The sequence below is a fragment of the Dicentrarchus labrax genome, unplaced genomic scaffold (assembly GCF_905237075.1).
Source record: "Dicentrarchus labrax unplaced genomic scaffold, dlabrax2021, whole genome shotgun sequence".
NCBI lineage: Eukaryota > Metazoa > Chordata > Actinopteri > Moronidae > Dicentrarchus > Dicentrarchus labrax.
In genome coordinates, this window is record NW_026136710.1 from 1859059 (window position 1) to 1876122 (window position 17064).

Here is a 17064-nt window from a genome sequence, read left to right on the forward strand (position 1 = left end):
CACTCCTGCACAGAACACACAGTCCAGTCATCCAATTATGCTCCTCTGCCTCTGCAATTTCCCATTGTTGTCAACTAAAACAAGACGGTTAAAGACATGCAATAATAAAACTAAATGGATAATTGCAGGGGAGGACGGGAGCCATCACAATAATGGTGGTTCAGGCCGGAGTACATCAGAAACAGAGACATGAAAAACACAAAATAAAAGTGCGAGTCAGAGAAAGGAAAGGAACAAAGAAATAAAAGGTAATAAATTAATAATGTTATTGTTCCCTGTCAATGATTTAGTTCTTCAATTAAATCTAAAAGGACAGATAAGAAAGGTTTTCAAACTTTAAATGAAGACTTTGTAACTTCTAAAAGAGGAAATAAAACAGTATTTAATAAATTAAGTAAATTCTCAGTTCAATACACTCAGGAACTCTTTTTACTGATTCAGATCATTTTATGTGAATTAGCTGTTAGCTTACTCTGGTGAAATTACTTGTTAATTTGTCTGTGCTTAATGGTGAACTGAAATATTCACTATAATACTTATGGGGAATTTTAATTTTATTGATTTCATTAAGAATAAATATACAGAAATATCCAATCTTCTTTCTGATGGTGTTGTTTGTAAATGTTGGTCATATAAAGTCATCAGTATTAAACTGAACCTGTTTATAACCAGTTAAAAACTCCTTATAGAGCCTTTAAAGCTCCAGTGTGTAACATTGAGGAGGATCTATTGTCAGAAATATGGTATGTTTTCATTAGTGTTTAATCACCTGAATGTGACACTTCATGCTTGGAAGGGTGAAGTGAGGGAGTTGCAATCTGCACTGCTAGATGCCACTGAATCCTACACACTGGTCCTTTAAGTAAAAGTATTACCACAGTGTAGAAAAAGTAAAATGTCAACACTATAAGTAGTGATCAGAATAATAAATATGATATAATTAGATTATAATTATCAATGCATTAATGTGTTTATCACTTTAATGTTGCAGCTGGTAGATGTAGAGTTAATTCTAACTGCTGTTTATACTGCTGGGAAGGCAGCTTAATCCATAATATACAAAAATCCATTAGTTGGTTATATTTTGTCTGTATACTCATTAAATGCAGGTTTGGTTTATATAAAAAGCTTTTCTAGTTGAACTGTTTCCTCTCTCACACACAAAACTCTGCTGTTTACCGTCTTTGTTTTCGTTTTGCTGTGCTTCAGTTTCTCCCGTGTGGCCAAACCTGCCAAACTATCCTTGAGCGAGATTAAGCTGTTTAACCTGTGCCGGCTGCAGACGCGCTGCAGAAACCAAGAATCGCTAAGTTGGAGGATGAACTGAAGTGTTTTTGATATCAGCAGTGCTTATTGTGTGGGCGTGTGCAGGAGAGCCAGTCCGAGGTGGGCCGTCTCCAGAAGCAGAAGGAGGAGTTGTGCGCTCAGATCCGTGACCTCAGCCTGCCGGTTGATCTCGCCTCCGATTCGCTACCTGACCTCAAGAAGCAGCTTCGCTTCCTGGAGAGCCAGGCCAGCGAGAGAGCGGAGGAAATCACCACGCTCACTGCCAAAATACAGCAGCACCAACAGGTGCTTACGCCGCACACGCAGACACGCTCACATTGATACTCACTGGCTGCCGTCTTCCTCACCTCTGCCCTCTTCTCTCTCGTAGGTCCACATGCGCTTTGAGATGGAGATGGAGAGGATGAAGCAGATCCATCAGAAGGAGTTGGAGGATAAGGAAGAGGAGTTAGAGGATGTACACAAGTCCTCTCAGAGGCGGGTAGGTCAACACATTACAATCAGTTCATGTAATAACTGATTCATAACTGAAGGCCATACAGAGGTTCAAGTGTCCAGATTCAAAATCAAACATCACAGGATCAATTTCACATCAACCTGCAGCCAGAGGTGGAAAATAATTAAGTACTTTGGCTCAGATTGTTATTCTAAGTGTCTGACAGGATTATGGAAAGGATCACTATCACTCTCCACCAGACTCCATAGAGAAAAACAGCAATTTTACCTCACAGATCATAACATTGTAACTTCATTCAAAGTGGACTGAAGCAGAATAAAAGCAGTCTTTCCAACAATCAGAGTCAAGCTCAGATCTCAATTCCAGCTACATCAGCTGATTCCCTTCAAGCATCCAATAATAAATGTCCTTCGCGGCGCCTTATTTAAGCAGCTTTAGCCTTTCTACCTTTGCTGCTCTTCCTTTTATGCGATATCTGAATTAATTGGTTGTCACTGATGTTTGGTACCCTGGAGGATTCCTTGCTGCTGCTCGCCTTGTCTTAAACTTTCCATGTATGCACATAAAAGGGCAGAGAGGTCCCAGAACAGAGCAATACTGCTAAAAATATAACGTTCTGCATTTGGTAATAAAGTTTTCTTTTGACAGAAGTGGTCCTGACCGAACTTTAGATTTAACATTGATAGGATAAAGCATCCAAACACAAGCTCTCCAGCCTTCTTCTGCAGAGCCGGACACCGTTGTTCCAGCTGCACTCTCAGCCTCTTTCCGTTCTCAACGGCTATATTCAAACTTCCAAGGATGCGAGCTTGAACTTTCTCTGTATTGAGAAAACCTTTACAACATGTTCTGAACATCATGCCGTCTTTCAACTGATAACAAGAGAATCAGAAAAAAAAGAAAATTCAGTCTATAGTAACGCTGAACTTAAAAGCCTTTTGTTGTGTAAGAGAGCAGTATTTGGTTATGTGTGTACAGATTTTTGAATGTCCTTCCTCGGCCAAATCTTTTCACTGAATGATCCACTTAGGTTTTTTTTTTTCCTGCTTCATAATGTTATGCAACCAGACAGCAGTTACATCACTTCTCTGCAGTTACATCAAGCAGAAAGCACGACGTTCCCACAGGTTTTTGTCACCCTCGTCGAGCCGGGAGAGAACAGGAGATTGAACCCAAATGCAGACAAAGGAGGGCAGATCAGATGATGTAATAACAAAAGTAAACAAAACAGGCACAGATGAAAACCGGATAAGGCCGTCGAAACAGGCAAACAAATCCCTGAACCCTCACAGATGTCACCTGGGAAGTGCTTGACTGCGACAGGTTGCGAGGGTCCGGGACAGCCGTACCCCTCCAGAATTAATTCATTAGTTTGGAATATTTGAATAAATCTCAGTGTACTTGAGAAAGGGGCCCCAGACATTGACAAATGCACTGATATTAGTTCTCATTAGTTTTATTCATTCTAGCACAGCTTGTAAAAATTCCACCAAGGGATCAATAAGGTTTTATCTTCACCTATAATAGTACTTCAGAATGTATTTGTTGCTGAAATTATCATATAAATGTAGTAAAAAGTATTTTCCCTCTGAGATGTGAAGTAGAAATATTAAAGTAAATAAAATAAAAACAAAAGTACTTGCACTGCACTGTAAAAACCTGATGAGTTAACTCAAAGCTTTGAGTACAAGTAACTCATTTATTGTTAAGGAAAGGTACATTTAGTTAATAGCACTTAAAACTAGTAAGTATATTAAACTCATGTTCAGCATTTCTCCAAACTTATTTAAACTGTGTGAACAGAATTTTCTTCCACTAAAGCAAATTAATAATATTACCTTTAAAAACAGGATTTCTGGGTAAAAGTAGTTTTACAGCAAAATCAGTTTTTTAATAAAGAATTAGACTCTGATCCAGTAATGCTACATTCACAAATTGAGGGCAATGTTTTAACCTCTGCTGCACGTAAACGCATGCATGGTCTCTATTTATTGATTATATAGGACTTATATGTTATATATTCTGTAAGGTTCTTCCTAGACCAGCAGTTCTTTCTTTTAGTAAACTGACTCAGGGACATATTTTATTAGATATTTCATATTATTGTTATCATTATGCAAAACTGTACAATGAAATGAAGTTTGTGTAAAATTTGTGATTTGAATGAATTTTGAGCAGATTATTTCCCATTTAGGGAACTTTTTATACAATTCTCTGTCTTTATTATGTTTTTTAAAATAATTTGAACAATATAGACATTAATAAGCTTCTTTTTTGACTTTGACTTTTTGAGTCTGGTACCTCGATGAAGAATTTAAACCACCAAACTCATCCAACAGAAGATCGTTGGGACTGGCGGACTCCGCCATTCTGTGCTGTTTATGTCTTTACGCTCCTCCACAGACGCTGATGAAGTTTTTATGCTGATCATTATGCATCCTGCTGCAGGGGGAAACTTCCTGTCAAGGACAATAAAAGCTCAATCAGAGTGGCCGTTTATCATTTTTGTCTTCTTGTGTGTGTGTGTGTGTGTGTGTGTGTGTGTGTGTGTGTGTGTGTAGCTGAGGCAGCTGGAGATGCAGTTGGAACAGGAGTACGAAGAGAAACAGATGGTGATTCATGAGAAGCACGACTTGGAAGGACTCATAGCAACTCTGTGTGACCAGGTACACACACACACACACACAACTACTCATATGAAATCAGGCTCATCGTTACGTTGGTTGATTTCTGGGTGTGTGAGGTTTATTCCCACAGTGAGAGTCTGTCATAGATCATTATTATTGTGGGTTAAAGTTCTCTAGCTGATGAATACATCATCGCTACATTACAGGCACCACAAAACAAGCATATGCAGCTAATTTAGCGCTCTGTCTCTGTCACTGTAATGGACTCCTGATGAGTGGCCCGGTCCTGGTCCGTGGCCAAGCTGGCGTACAGCTCAAGTTCAAGTGTTTTCCAGGTAAGATTAATGTAAGGTGTCTCGCCTTGCAGGTGGGGCACAGAGACTTCGATGTGGAGAAGAAGCTGAGGAGAGACCTGAAGAGGACTCACGCGCTGCTGGCCGACGCCCAGCTGCTCCTCTCCACCGTCGACAACCCGGGGCAGAACCTGCCCAACGGCAGCAGGGAGCAGATAGAGCGTCTGCACTGCCAGGTACACTCACCTGATGTAACAATACCATGATTGAATGATTCAAAGAGCAATTAACTTTCAGTTAGAAGGTGAAAAATATACTAAAATATCCTTGATAATTCAAACTACACAACTAAAATAATACATAAAATGGACTCTCTATATGTAACTTATAAAACTGTTGTTAACAGCACCACCAGTGGCCATTAAGTGAACTGCAGTCTGCATCCTGTAGCTAGGTAAAACAATATGACTAGTGTTGCACACTGTAGGGAAGCATAATAAAAACATTATTTTTTTAAGTTATGTTACAACCTGTTCACACATTGGCAAAGAAAAAAGATTAATACATAAAAATAATACGTAAAATCAAAATCTTACGTATGGATACAAAAATTGCACTTAAAGAAACAAGGGAAGGCTAATAGAGTTTGTTCATTCCCTAACAGGCTATACAGTAATGGTAGGAAAACCCTGCTGTTTATCATGTTTGATAAGGTTTGGTGACATTGTTGAACAATAGGTCGACTGTGACAGGAGATAATTACATATTGTACGTATCGTGCGATTCACAAACTCTCTGTGTCTCCAACTAGCTGGAGGAGAGCGAAGCGAGGCGTCTGGAGGCCGAGAGCATTCAGACGACTCTGTCCCAGGAGCTGGAGAACACTCAGATTGAACTGGAAAATATCTGCAAACTGAAGAGTATGGTGAGTGTGGGTTTGACGGACGCAGACAGGTGACAGATTAAACATGTAGAAACAAAAGCATGATTGAGATGAAACTGACATGAGGGAGATTTTTCTGTCAGCACACAGTATTCATTGAAGTGGTTCCTTATCTGTTTACTATCACGAGTAAACTGGCTAATTTGAGGGATATTTCATATTATATTTAATGCAACATTAACAGTGGAGAACAGCTGATAAACTGTACATATAGTAAACACAATAATGCAGGAAGTTTGTGTAAAACAAATTTTTTTGATATTTAAACAAACAGACTTAATATGCTTCTTTCTGTCTTTTTTTGTACACTTTCAGTGTTTTCTGCTCATTGTTCTATCAGCTCTTCGGTTGTTTTCTAACGCAGGACGAGGCTGTTTATCAGAGAGTGAAGCTCTCTGAATAAAGTTTGTGCTCAGGTCTTCAAAGCTTACATCTTAAATAATAATTTAAACCTTAAAAATAACAATTTAATTTAGTTTTCTTCACAGAAATGAATAAAAAGCTGAGATGTGGACCTATTTCCACCCCTAATTAAATGCATGGTTCTAATGAAGTGATTTAGTTGCAAACATTATTTCGATGAGTTATGTTGACATAAATAATGTTGAAAAATTTAATTTTTATTTAGTATTTAGTACACTGTAATGCAATAAGTTATTTTAACTCAAAAAATGTTGAAATAGATTACATTGAATTGATTCTTGATGAAGAAGCTTTTACTAGTGATTTTAAGGGACAATAACTTAGTTTTGTAAGTTAAAGAACTTTTTACTGGGTATTTTGTTTTCCCAGTACAAATAAAGTGTTACTTAAAATACTTAAGCTGCTTAATTAACTCACAAAATTAAGTTTGTGCTTTTTGGAGTTAAATTAACTTATCTGGTTTTACAGTGTAATCTAATCAACCAAACAACTTGTTTTAAAGTAAGTGGTAATTAAAAATGCCTTTATTGTAGAGGAAAATTCCCTGAACTCTTTCTCTGAACCTTTGTTGAACATAATCTCATCAGTGTGTCTGCGGGGAACACTGCTGATATAAGCTGAAATCACACCTGTTTATCTTCATCCAGGTGGACGAGCAGTTGGCTCTGCTGCAGCATGAGAAGGTGGATCTGCTGAAGAGGCTCGAGGAGGACCAGGAAGACCTGAACGAACTGATGAAGAAGCACAAAGCGCTCATTGCTCAGGTACGGCTGTCACTCCACGGTTTCTCTCTAGCTCTTATTACTCCAATAATCTTAAGCCTTAAAGTGTCTTAAACGTACAATATGTAATTACTGCCACTCACATCAAAACAATAACAAAAGACAAAGCTTGGTGAAGTTGTGTGGGATCATGGGAGTTGCAGTCGGCTTCTCCTGGTTAGGGATTCCTTCAGTGTTCATCGTTCAGTTGACTCAGTCACATATTTGATGGATTTTTAATATTATATTTAAAACTGTGCAATGAACACAAACAGTGAACTCGGTAAGTGCAGGAAGTTTGTGTAAAACCAGAGATTTGGATGGATTTTGTGCAGATTATTTCCTGTTTAGGGAACTTTTTATACAATTCTCTGTCTGTATTATGTATTTTTTAAATCATTTTTACCAATCATACAGACTTGATCTGCTTTCTTTCTGACCAATTCAGTGTTATCCTGTCATTGTTCTATCAGACAATTTACTTTTCTTCACAGAAATGAACCAAACGCTGAGATATTGGCCTTCTGTGTATATTTTTATTTAGTTTTCTTACAGGCCTTAAAATCAAGAAGGCCTCAAGATCCCCTGTGGAGCTTTAGCGACCCCTAGTGGGGGCCCTGACCCCCAGGTTGGGAAACACTGGTCCATACAATGCGTGTGGCATTGAAGTTAGTAGGAAACATATGTGAAATAGAAATAAAACGACATATAGAGTGAGGAACTCTCTGAAAGTAAGAACCGACAAGGGATCAGAAATAAGAAACAAGTGAATTAATTAGTTAATTATGATGATGATAGTAAAACAAAAGTGGTTATTATTTTTAAAAAGGTTTAAAAATTCTGAACTTTAACCTTAATTCATCCTGAAGTTGAATCTCTGCCTCACTTTCTCTCTGCTTTAGTCCTCCAGTGATATTTCTCAGATCAGAGAGCTTCAGGCCGAACTGGAGGAGGTGAAGAAGCAGCGGCACTCTCTCCACGAGGAGGTGAGACCATCAGAACGTGAACCCCAATGTGCTGTCACAGACCTTCGGTGGCGTATCTGTGCATTGATCTGTCTCTCTCCTCTCTCCACCTCACCCATCATGCAGCTGCAGCAGTGTGTGTCGAGGGTGCAGTTCCTGGAGTCGTCCACTGTGGGGCGCAGCATCGTCAGTAAACAGGAGGCACGTGTATGTGACCTGGAGAATAAACTGGAGTTTCAGAGAGGCCAAGTGAAGAGGTTTGAGGTGAGAATGCATTCCCACTCTCCACAGTGTCCCCCCCCCTCTTTGCAGGGCTCTTTATCTGAACGTTGTCCTGGGTTGTGCAGGTGCTGGTGCTGCGTTTGAGGGACAGCGTGGTCCGTCTGGGAGAGGAGCTGGAGCAGAGTGCCCAGACTGAAGCTCGAGAGAGAGAGAACGCCCGATACTACCTGCAGCGCCTGCAGGACATGAGGCTGGAGATGGAAGAGCTGATTCAGAGAGAGCAGGACAGCGGCCGCAGACGCATGGAGCTGGTAACAAACCCTCACACCAATATATACCGTATTAAACACCGTAAATTACAGCAGCAACCTTGTAACCATTAAAGTTTCCTCTAAAACTTAATCAACTGTATCTAAAGTACTGTATTTTAGGATCACAGTTCATTACTGTATTCTTGTCCATTTTAAACACAGCCCTGGTCACAGTTTGGTCAGTAAATTCGCAGAGGTCACTGCTTGTGCCACACTCATGGTTGTCCACTATGAAGCTGTTAGCTTAGCACAAAGACTGGGAGCAGAGGGAAACAGCTAGCTAACAGCCTGACAGACATCCTGGTTTACTCACAGAAATGTTCTCTCCTTATTTTATTCTTTTATGTCAGTGGTTCCCAACCTTCTTCATCATTTCCTTTTCTATCAATGAATTAACTGACGACCGCTGATAAACTGCACAATGAACCCAAACAAAGGACGACAGCAGGAAGTTCTAGATATTTTTTAGGAACTTCTTCATCTGTATTATGTATTCTTTATTTTTAACAATCAAATACACTTCATTGGCTTCTTTTTCAAGAAATTCAGTGTTTTCTTCTCCATCTTCTAATGCAGGATGAGGTTGTTTATCAGAAACTGAAGGCTCTGAGGATACAGCTTCTGTTCTTAAATAATAATCTGAACATTAATAACAACATTTTCATTTAGTTTTCTTCAAAACACAGAGACAATTTAGGCCTATCCTGAATATTTTTAAAGATTTCTTGCAGCCCTTACAATCAGGAAGGCCATAGGACCCCCCCTGAAGCTTTGGCGACCCATAGTGAGGATCCAGACCCCCAGGTTGGGAACCACTGTTGTATGTCACACTCTTGGCACATTTAAGGGAAAAAAGCAGCAGATAAAAGTGTTGGCGTTCCATCACAAGACAAATAGCAACCTCTTGTCTGGATCGGAGATAGTTAGAGGAACAGAACAGTTCCTCACTCGTCGTCTGACATTCCCGCCACCTGCACACAGATCACCGCCGCTACTACCTGGGCGCCGCTGAGGCAGCTAAATATAAACCCCAACAGGCGTTACTCACATCCCGGCTGCGAGACAACATTTTAAAGCGAGGCTGGTAAAAAAAAAAAAGCTCTGGCAGCAAACACTTCCTCCGGGCTATGATTGAAAGTACAGCGCTCTCCCAAAACCCGGGCTCTTCTCCGCTGTTCTCATTAACAAAAACAACAGCTGGCGTATTATCTGGAACATTAGAAAACATCACTTTCATTACTGCACAAGTTTGATCATCGGAAGCGCTGACAGCAGGAGGGAGGGCCTCTGCACACATAAACACTCCTACACATTCTCTGATAATTACATCCTCATATGAGGGATGAAGTTTATTTCCATAATAACAGTTTGCCAAGTAGGATATGTTTGTTACAGAGCTGCTGTAACTGGTGGACTTTCCACACAGGCCAGAAAATGAACTGATACACAGCCATAAATGTAATAATCGTACCTGTAAATACGCTGGTATCTAACGTATGAAGTAAGTGTGTATTTGTTATAAGCTATTAATGTTATTTATATATTCTTAGATCTTATTTTCCTACTTTTCAGCTTCATTTCTGATTTATAACATTTCTTTGAGTGAAAAGTTTCATATGTTTTTCATTAAAAACTACTTAATTTTTTTAATTTCCATGTTACATCCTTGAACTTGTTTTTCATGAGTCATTTTAAAGTTAAATATACTCATTACTAACCAAATATTTATTATTAAACTGAAAATAGTTCATTATTTCAATAAATAGTTAACTATATTTAATATAGTATAGTATATATACCATGGTCTGGGTGAATACTGGATTCTGATTGGCTGCTGGGTGTCCATTATTACCTGATAAAGGGACACCTACTAGCGAGTTAAAGAGTGTCGTCCTTCAGTGGCTCATCCTCAAAACTCACTGATACTTTCTATCAGAGATCCTCCAACATCTCGTCCGCTATTCAGCCCGCCACTTCAGGCTGCGGCCGTCAGCACACCCGTCCTATCATTGTTGGGGACAATGCATAACGTTAGCTCTGCTAAGCTGCTGGACTGGGGGACTTTTATTGTTAATATCACAGATTTAATTATGCTATGTTTACATACACCCAGTGACACTACAATAAATCCAATCTGATGTATGACATCAACGAATACAAACACATGGATCTGATGAACGTTCTCACTGCGGAGGTCAGATACAGACTCAGTCTTGTTCTCACTAGATTTCTGTGTGACCTCTGCGCTCAGAAAAAGAGAAGCTTCAATAATTATTCAGTTATTAGCACAAAGAAAGCAACACACAAACACACACACACACACACAAAAGGATGCCCTTTAACAACCTACCAACCAACTATACAAACACACACACATTAATACACATATTCATACACACACCCTCCTCCTCCTCCTCCTCCTCTTAACGTCATCTCTCCCTCATCCTGCTTTCTCTCTCTGACTGTGATTAATCCTCATTGTCTCTTCAAGGTTATGGGCACACACACACACACACACACACACACACACACACATTCATACATGGTTATGTGTCTCTATGACAACCGCTGCACCCACACCCGTCTCCTCAAAGCCAACAAAGCCAATAACTTTGAAAGCCTTGAAGCTTTTCTCTGTGTGTGTGTGTGTGTGTGTGTGTGTGTGTGTGTGTGTGTGTGTGTGTGTGTGTGTGTGTGTGTGTGTGACAGGATACTGGAGAGACAGAACGAACCAAAAAAATAACCCAACAACAGATGAATTAATAAATCAATCCTATTCTCTCAATGTCAGCGCACGTATGTAACAATCTTCTCCCTAAATGAGCCGGGCAGCGATCAGCACCGCGGGCTGGTAGGTCGTAGGACTGTACGAGAGAGAGGACGCGCCATTGGATGCTCAGTGTTTGACTGATGAGGTAATATGGGCCAGAATGCAGGTAATTGCTGTGGCGGATTGGGCTGAACAGGTTGGAGGGGGGAAGGGCGGGAAACACACACACACACACACACACACACACACACACACACACACACACACACACACGGCCGACCTGCTGAAGGTGAGTGTTTGTGTCAATGTTTGTTTACAGGAAATGCAGGTGGAGGAGCTGAGCGCGGTCAGACAGACGTTACAGGCCGACCTGGAAACGTCCATCCGCCGCATCGTCGACCTGCAGGCCGCCCTGGAGGAGGTGGAGTCGAGCGATGAGAGCGACTCAGAAAGGTAACAGTGAGAAGGAAAACTTCTCCTCCGCCTCAAACATCACGTCCGTATGTGTGAACTCAACCTGACGCCGCTCTGCCCTTCATTCACTGCAGCGTTCAGACGGCTGTGGAGTCCCTGACTCGAAAGAAAGACCTGTAAGAACCTCTCGAGTGTGCAAGTTGGTAGAGTGTGTGTGACCTGAACATCAGATCGACGTATATAAAGATGGACGACGTGACAGCTCTCTAAAAGTGAAGCCAAAACATCTCTATCTCCCCCTGGTGGCTGCCTGCAATATAAAGCCCAAGATGTTTGTTCAAGTGTCCATTTTTCTGATCAGTTTTAATTTGTTATTTGAAGCTATAAAAAGGGGGCCCTGCTCGCCATTGAGTTGGTACCTCGATACCGTGGCGCCAACCCTTGCACAGACTCTGGGTCCGAATGGAGAAAGATGGCGGCGGCCGTATCTGGATATTTTGGCTTCATTGTTGTACAGTGGAAGGAATTGGAGATGTCCTTCTTTTATATGTCGATGGAACGTCCCATCAGGCCTTGAAGTGTCATTAAACGGGGACTTGCGCAGAGATTTTAAGGGTCTGTTGCTCAAACCCCCCATGAATGGTATAACCCAGCAGTTCCCAACCAGGGGGGTCTGGACCTCCACTAGGGGTCGCCAAAGCCTCTGAAGTTTACAATAAACTTTTCTTACACCCCTTAAAATCAAGAAGGCCTCGCTGCCCCTGTGAAGCTTTAGCGACCCCCATGAAGCTCCCGACCCCCAGGTTGGGAACAATTGCCTTAAGGTGACTCATGTAAAAATAGCAACGTGCATGGCTACTAACAGTCCATGAGCGACTGCTGTATTTTACTCCATAATGACTTGTAAGTTTAAATCCAAGGTATACTGTCTTTACTATTGCTTCATAAGCACATGAACGATAGTGAGCAATTGTCAAACCAATAACTGTTTTTTTAACTGCATCAGTTAAAGTGTAATTGCAACCCTTCAGCTCTGTTCACTCTCAGCAAATGTAAAAAATGCATCAGAGACCTGCAGAGGACTTGGCCTCGACAGACTGACCACAGCAGCGTAGCAGCGAGATAATGAGCAGCTGCTGCAGACTCAGTGTCCACACTGGTAAAACAGTCTAAAACAGAGAGTCTACTGGAGCTGTTACAGTCACTAGAAGCACATTCATGCTGTTTAGCTGGGGGGGGGGCTGTCAGTGTGGGAAAGATTGTAAAGTGTTTTTCTTATTTATTTGCCAAAAAGGATGAGCCACATTGAAATGGTTTGATTTAAATTTTTCTATTTCTGAGACCATATTGTATGTGCATAGTACGACGTATCCACGCAATGTTCGCCAGTTTTGTTCAGACTGACTGAGTTTGGCGTATCAGACTCACAAGGGCTCATACACTGACTGTAATGAAACCCTGGCTTGCACTGGAATCATCGGCTGTTTGCTGAGCTGCAGTCTTGATGTGCTCGCATGCTCATTGCAGCTAACATATTATTGTTATTATATATAGTATTTATTGACCATCAGAGGCGAGACGTCTCCGCTCTGTCCATAATGTGGTGATAAAGTGTGCTCTCGCTCTGCAGCGACTCGGTGTCCAGTGTCGGTTCGATCGGGACGGAGGATGTCGGAGAGGGGATTCGTCATTGGTTAGGAGTTCCCAGAGGAGGGTCCCGTGGTGGCGGCTCTCTATATGGCAGCAGTACCATCAGCAGCCAAGGGGGGCGCCAGTCTGTGGCTGACACCATGAGCACCTACAGCTTCCGGTAAGCGCGATACTACGGTGCATTCACAGATGTACGTAGAGCTGCAACGATTGATCAATTAGTTGAACAATAGAACATAAATTGCCAACTATTTTGATATGTTTTTCATCATTTCATTTTTTAACCAAAAAAGCCAAAAATTCTCTGGTTCTCGCTTCTGAAATGTGGGAATTTGATGTTTTTCTTTGTCATATATGACAGTTGAATATCTAAAGGTTAAGAACTGTTGGTCTCTCAGATATTTTTTAAATATTTTTCATTGTAAATCTCTATTTTATATTTATGATTCTTGACTTTTGCAGTACTTCTTATTTGACTATAAACCTGCTTCTGATTCCTGACTAAACAATAAATGTATTGATTAAATATTATTTTTTATCCCTCTGAAGTTCTTGCGTGGACCCTGATGACGAGGGCTCTGAGGCTGGAGGTACCAGAGGTCCCGGTCGAGCCCCGTCCTCCTCGGCCCTGTCCGAGCTGCTGGAAGGACTTCGTAAACGAAGAGCTGGCGGTGATGCAGGAGACGGCGCAGGTAGCGCCGTCTCCCTGCCGATTTATCAAACAACCGCAGCCTCGACCCTCAGACGAAGAGCCTCGGCCCTCTCTCTCGGCCCAGAAGACCTCCAGGAGCCCCGGCCCGGCCCCAGCATCCTAAAACCGTCCTCTCCGCTCATGCCTCGCGCCGCCAGCGCTCGCTCCGTCAGTGAGGCTCAGACACCTGCTGACACCAAACTCTCCCGCTTCAACTCGAGTGATTCTGTCTCTTCGCTCCCCTCGCTGCCACGCCTTTCCTCCTTGGCGTCCTCCCTGGCTGCTCGCCATCGCCCTCCCTCCCTGTCCATCCCAGAGGAGGACCCAGAGCAACCTTTCCGCTCTGTGGCGACTCCCATACAGCGCTCCCCTCAGGCACCGAGGCGGTGCATGCTGGGGAGTCTGGTTACGGAGGACGGAGGTGAAGTCTCTCTGGGTTCAGAACCTATGGTCTTCCAAAACCGCCGCCTGACCGGGGATAACGACGCTGCCTCTGACGTCCTGCCCGCCATCCGGAGAGCTCAGTCCACCAGCAGCCTGGCCGGCTCGGTCCGAGGAGGCAGGAGGGCGCTGAGCGTCCACTTCGGAGAGCTGCCTCCGTCCTCCCGCAGCAGGAAGGGCTCTGAAACCGAGTCCTCCAGCTCAGGTGGATCAGGAGGAAGTTCCCAGGGCGGCGGGCCTAGACGCAGGTTTGACAGGCCACAGGGAGAAAGACTGGAGGCAGAGGGCAGTGAGGGGGGAGACGTGGCTTCAGTCATGAAGCGATACCTGAAAAAGGAGATTGACTGAACCAGATGAGGTGAGGATCTTTATTTATAACCAGTTACGAGGTCTAAGAGGATCATAAAAACATTCCACTCTTAATTCTTAATGCCTTTACACACCGGGGACGTGACGAATAAACAACACAAAAATGTGAAATACTCAAATATATCACATAATGATGAAAAGATTAGGCAGTGAGCTGAAAGTGCAGTATAATAAGTGGACGGAGCTTCCGGGTCTGAAAATGCCTTAAACCTGCATTATTTCTAATGGCTAGCAGGGGGCGACTCCACTGGTTGCAAAAATAATTCTTATAGTATTTAACCTTATGAAAAATTAGTACTACTATTCATTGATTTATTATCTCAGTAAACAGTTTCCTAATCAGTTTATGGCCTCAATCTTCACAGACCAGTGGGTGACGTCATTTATTATACAGCAGACATTTACAACATTTTTCACTTTGTTATTTATGCATTACCTATTAGGTGCAACCATAACCACTTTGGTCCGAACTGAAACCTCTGAACAGCTCTTGGATTGATCGCAGTGAAAAACATTTGTAGCATTACCTCATTCTTTCGTACTTGCTGTAATTTGATTTCCCTTTACCTCTGTTCATTATGGCTGAATGTGAAAGTTCCTCCGGGCTGATTGGAGGATTATTCAGATCACCTGTTGCTTGTGAGGACTGACTCCTAAACAATGATTGAGAGCAACCTGGTGCATTCTCCTCTCGGCCAATCAGGGTGCGACCGCACACCTGGTGCATTCTGGTCCTTCCTCACCTGACTGCAGATACTGTCAGCCAGAAAATCGGTCTTTAAACCCTTCGGAGCTTTCTCTGCTGTCCTTTGTTTTCTGATTGGAAGTGATTTTGAGCGTTCACAAGCTGAATGACTGCAGAGTTCCCACGCTTTCTAAAATAGGAGTTTTCTTGTCAATACAAGACAGCACGTTATCAGGAAATGTGAAACTACAAGAGTCATTCATTCTCTGGTTCTGAGGGTTTGTGAAACAGTAACACCAGTTCCTCTAAAATGAGAACCTGTGCTCCCCACTGAGAGCTGGTGTAGCATGATTCATAAATATCTGGACTCAGAGGTAGCGGTATTTTTAACTTTGAGTGCGTTTCCTGGGAGTTATTCTGAGGTGTTTGATAAATACAGGCTTGGACCTGTATATGTGTCTGCTCCCCTCTGTTTCACACCATCCTTCCTGCTCTGACCATCCTGTCTTTGTTTGTTCTTTCCCATCAGCCTCTCTGTGTGTCCACATCCAGCTGTGAGCGTCAGGCTGCAGGCGCTGCAGTCGAGGCTGAATCAAACACTTCAGAAGTCAACAAGGATGGTTGCTTTTTTTTGTTAAAGCCACCTGAAAATACATTTATTCACTCCACAAGCACTCAATCAAATGTATTTTCAGATATGCACTGTTTGTATATGAATAAAAAATGAAATTGATTTTGTTTTGATTTGTGAGTTTTTGTTTATGTGTTATTTTTACTCTCTCTGTACAGTAAACACTGGAAATAAAGGAGGTCGCCTTACAGTATGGACGCAGTTGTCCTATAGACCCGGACTGAATGCAGCATCTGATACAGACAGAGGACAGTTTGACAACAGGGAATAAAGTACTGAGGTGTTATTTTGACTCCTCCCACCTTGGGGTTAATGTTAGGTGCACGAGCTAACCAGCTAACAGCATTTAACATTACTGTTGGCAACAGTGAGCTTCTATTAGCAGCAAGTCCATCTGGAAACTCCATAAATCACCTCGGCACCGCTGTCGTCAAACTGTCCTCTGTCTGTCCCGGAGGTTGTGTTCGATTGGGTTGCACGCTAACAGCACGCTACGTTAAATAAATAGTTAAATATGGGAATATAACTGAGGATGTGATCTTTCTCGTTTAAATGACCTTTTTTTATTAACCTGCCTAAAGTTGTCAATCTGCTGCCATGAAGCAGTCAGTCACTACGTCTCGCCACCACACTAATGGCGGCGCTGCTACATGGCAGAACACGCAGCCCGATCACCATCATCATCGTGTATATTCACAGATGGCAGCTGTCCAGAGTGATCCTGGACTCACAGCTGCTGAAGGCGTTCAGAGTAAAGTACCCTGATCTGGGTTTCTTATCCACAGTTAAAAGCTTCCAGTCGACAATTAAAATGTTGTGAAACACTGGAAGCATAAACCGACGCGCTGGCCTCGTGTGCACGGTCAGCTGCTGATGACGGTGGAGTGTGTACTCTTGATAAAGTTAAAGTTAGCTTTTTTTTTAGGTCTGGGGGGTTAAGGCCAAACTGTCAGCACTTCACTGGATATGTTTTTTTATGTTCTTTATCCCCATCTGTTGCTCTGCAGGAGCCGAGCCAGAGTTCAGCTAGAGGTAACATTTACTGTAAGTAACTCCAGATAAAACCATCTGCAGCAGGCACAACGAGTCTGAGAGCAGCAGAAGAGACGTCAGCGCTGTCTGAA

At 42.3% G+C, this 17064-nt stretch overlaps 1 protein-coding gene across 3 annotated transcripts in view; it reads left to right on the forward strand.

Annotated features, from left to right (window-relative positions):
* LOC127369995 (unconventional myosin-XVIIIb) overlaps positions 1–16042 on the forward strand; it is a 40327-nt gene extending 24285 nt beyond the window's left edge. For 2 of the 3 annotated variants that reach the window (XM_051411624.1, XM_051411627.1), the window contains 14 exons: positions 1372–1572; positions 1658–1768; positions 4306–4410; positions 4739–4900; positions 5476–5589; positions 6678–6794; positions 7694–7777; positions 7883–8020; positions 8104–8289; positions 11379–11512; positions 11608–11649; positions 13104–13283; positions 13673–14613; positions 15839–16042. In XM_051411624.1, the coding sequence (XP_051267584.1) occupies positions 1372–1572; positions 1658–1768; positions 4306–4410; positions 4739–4900; positions 5476–5589; positions 6678–6794; positions 7694–7777; positions 7883–8020; positions 8104–8289; positions 11379–11512; positions 11608–11649; positions 13104–13283; positions 13673–14603 (2505 nt within the window). In that variant the 3' untranslated portion in view covers positions 14604–14613; positions 15839–16042. The remainder of the gene's footprint in view (positions 1–1371; positions 1573–1657; positions 1769–4305; positions 4411–4738; positions 4901–5475; positions 5590–6677; positions 6795–7693; positions 7778–7882; positions 8021–8103; positions 8290–11378; positions 11513–11607; positions 11650–13103; positions 13284–13672; positions 14614–15838) is intronic. The other variant, XM_051411625.1, reaches the window with a different exon arrangement.
* The last annotated feature ends 1022 nt before the right edge of the window (positions 16043–17064 follow it).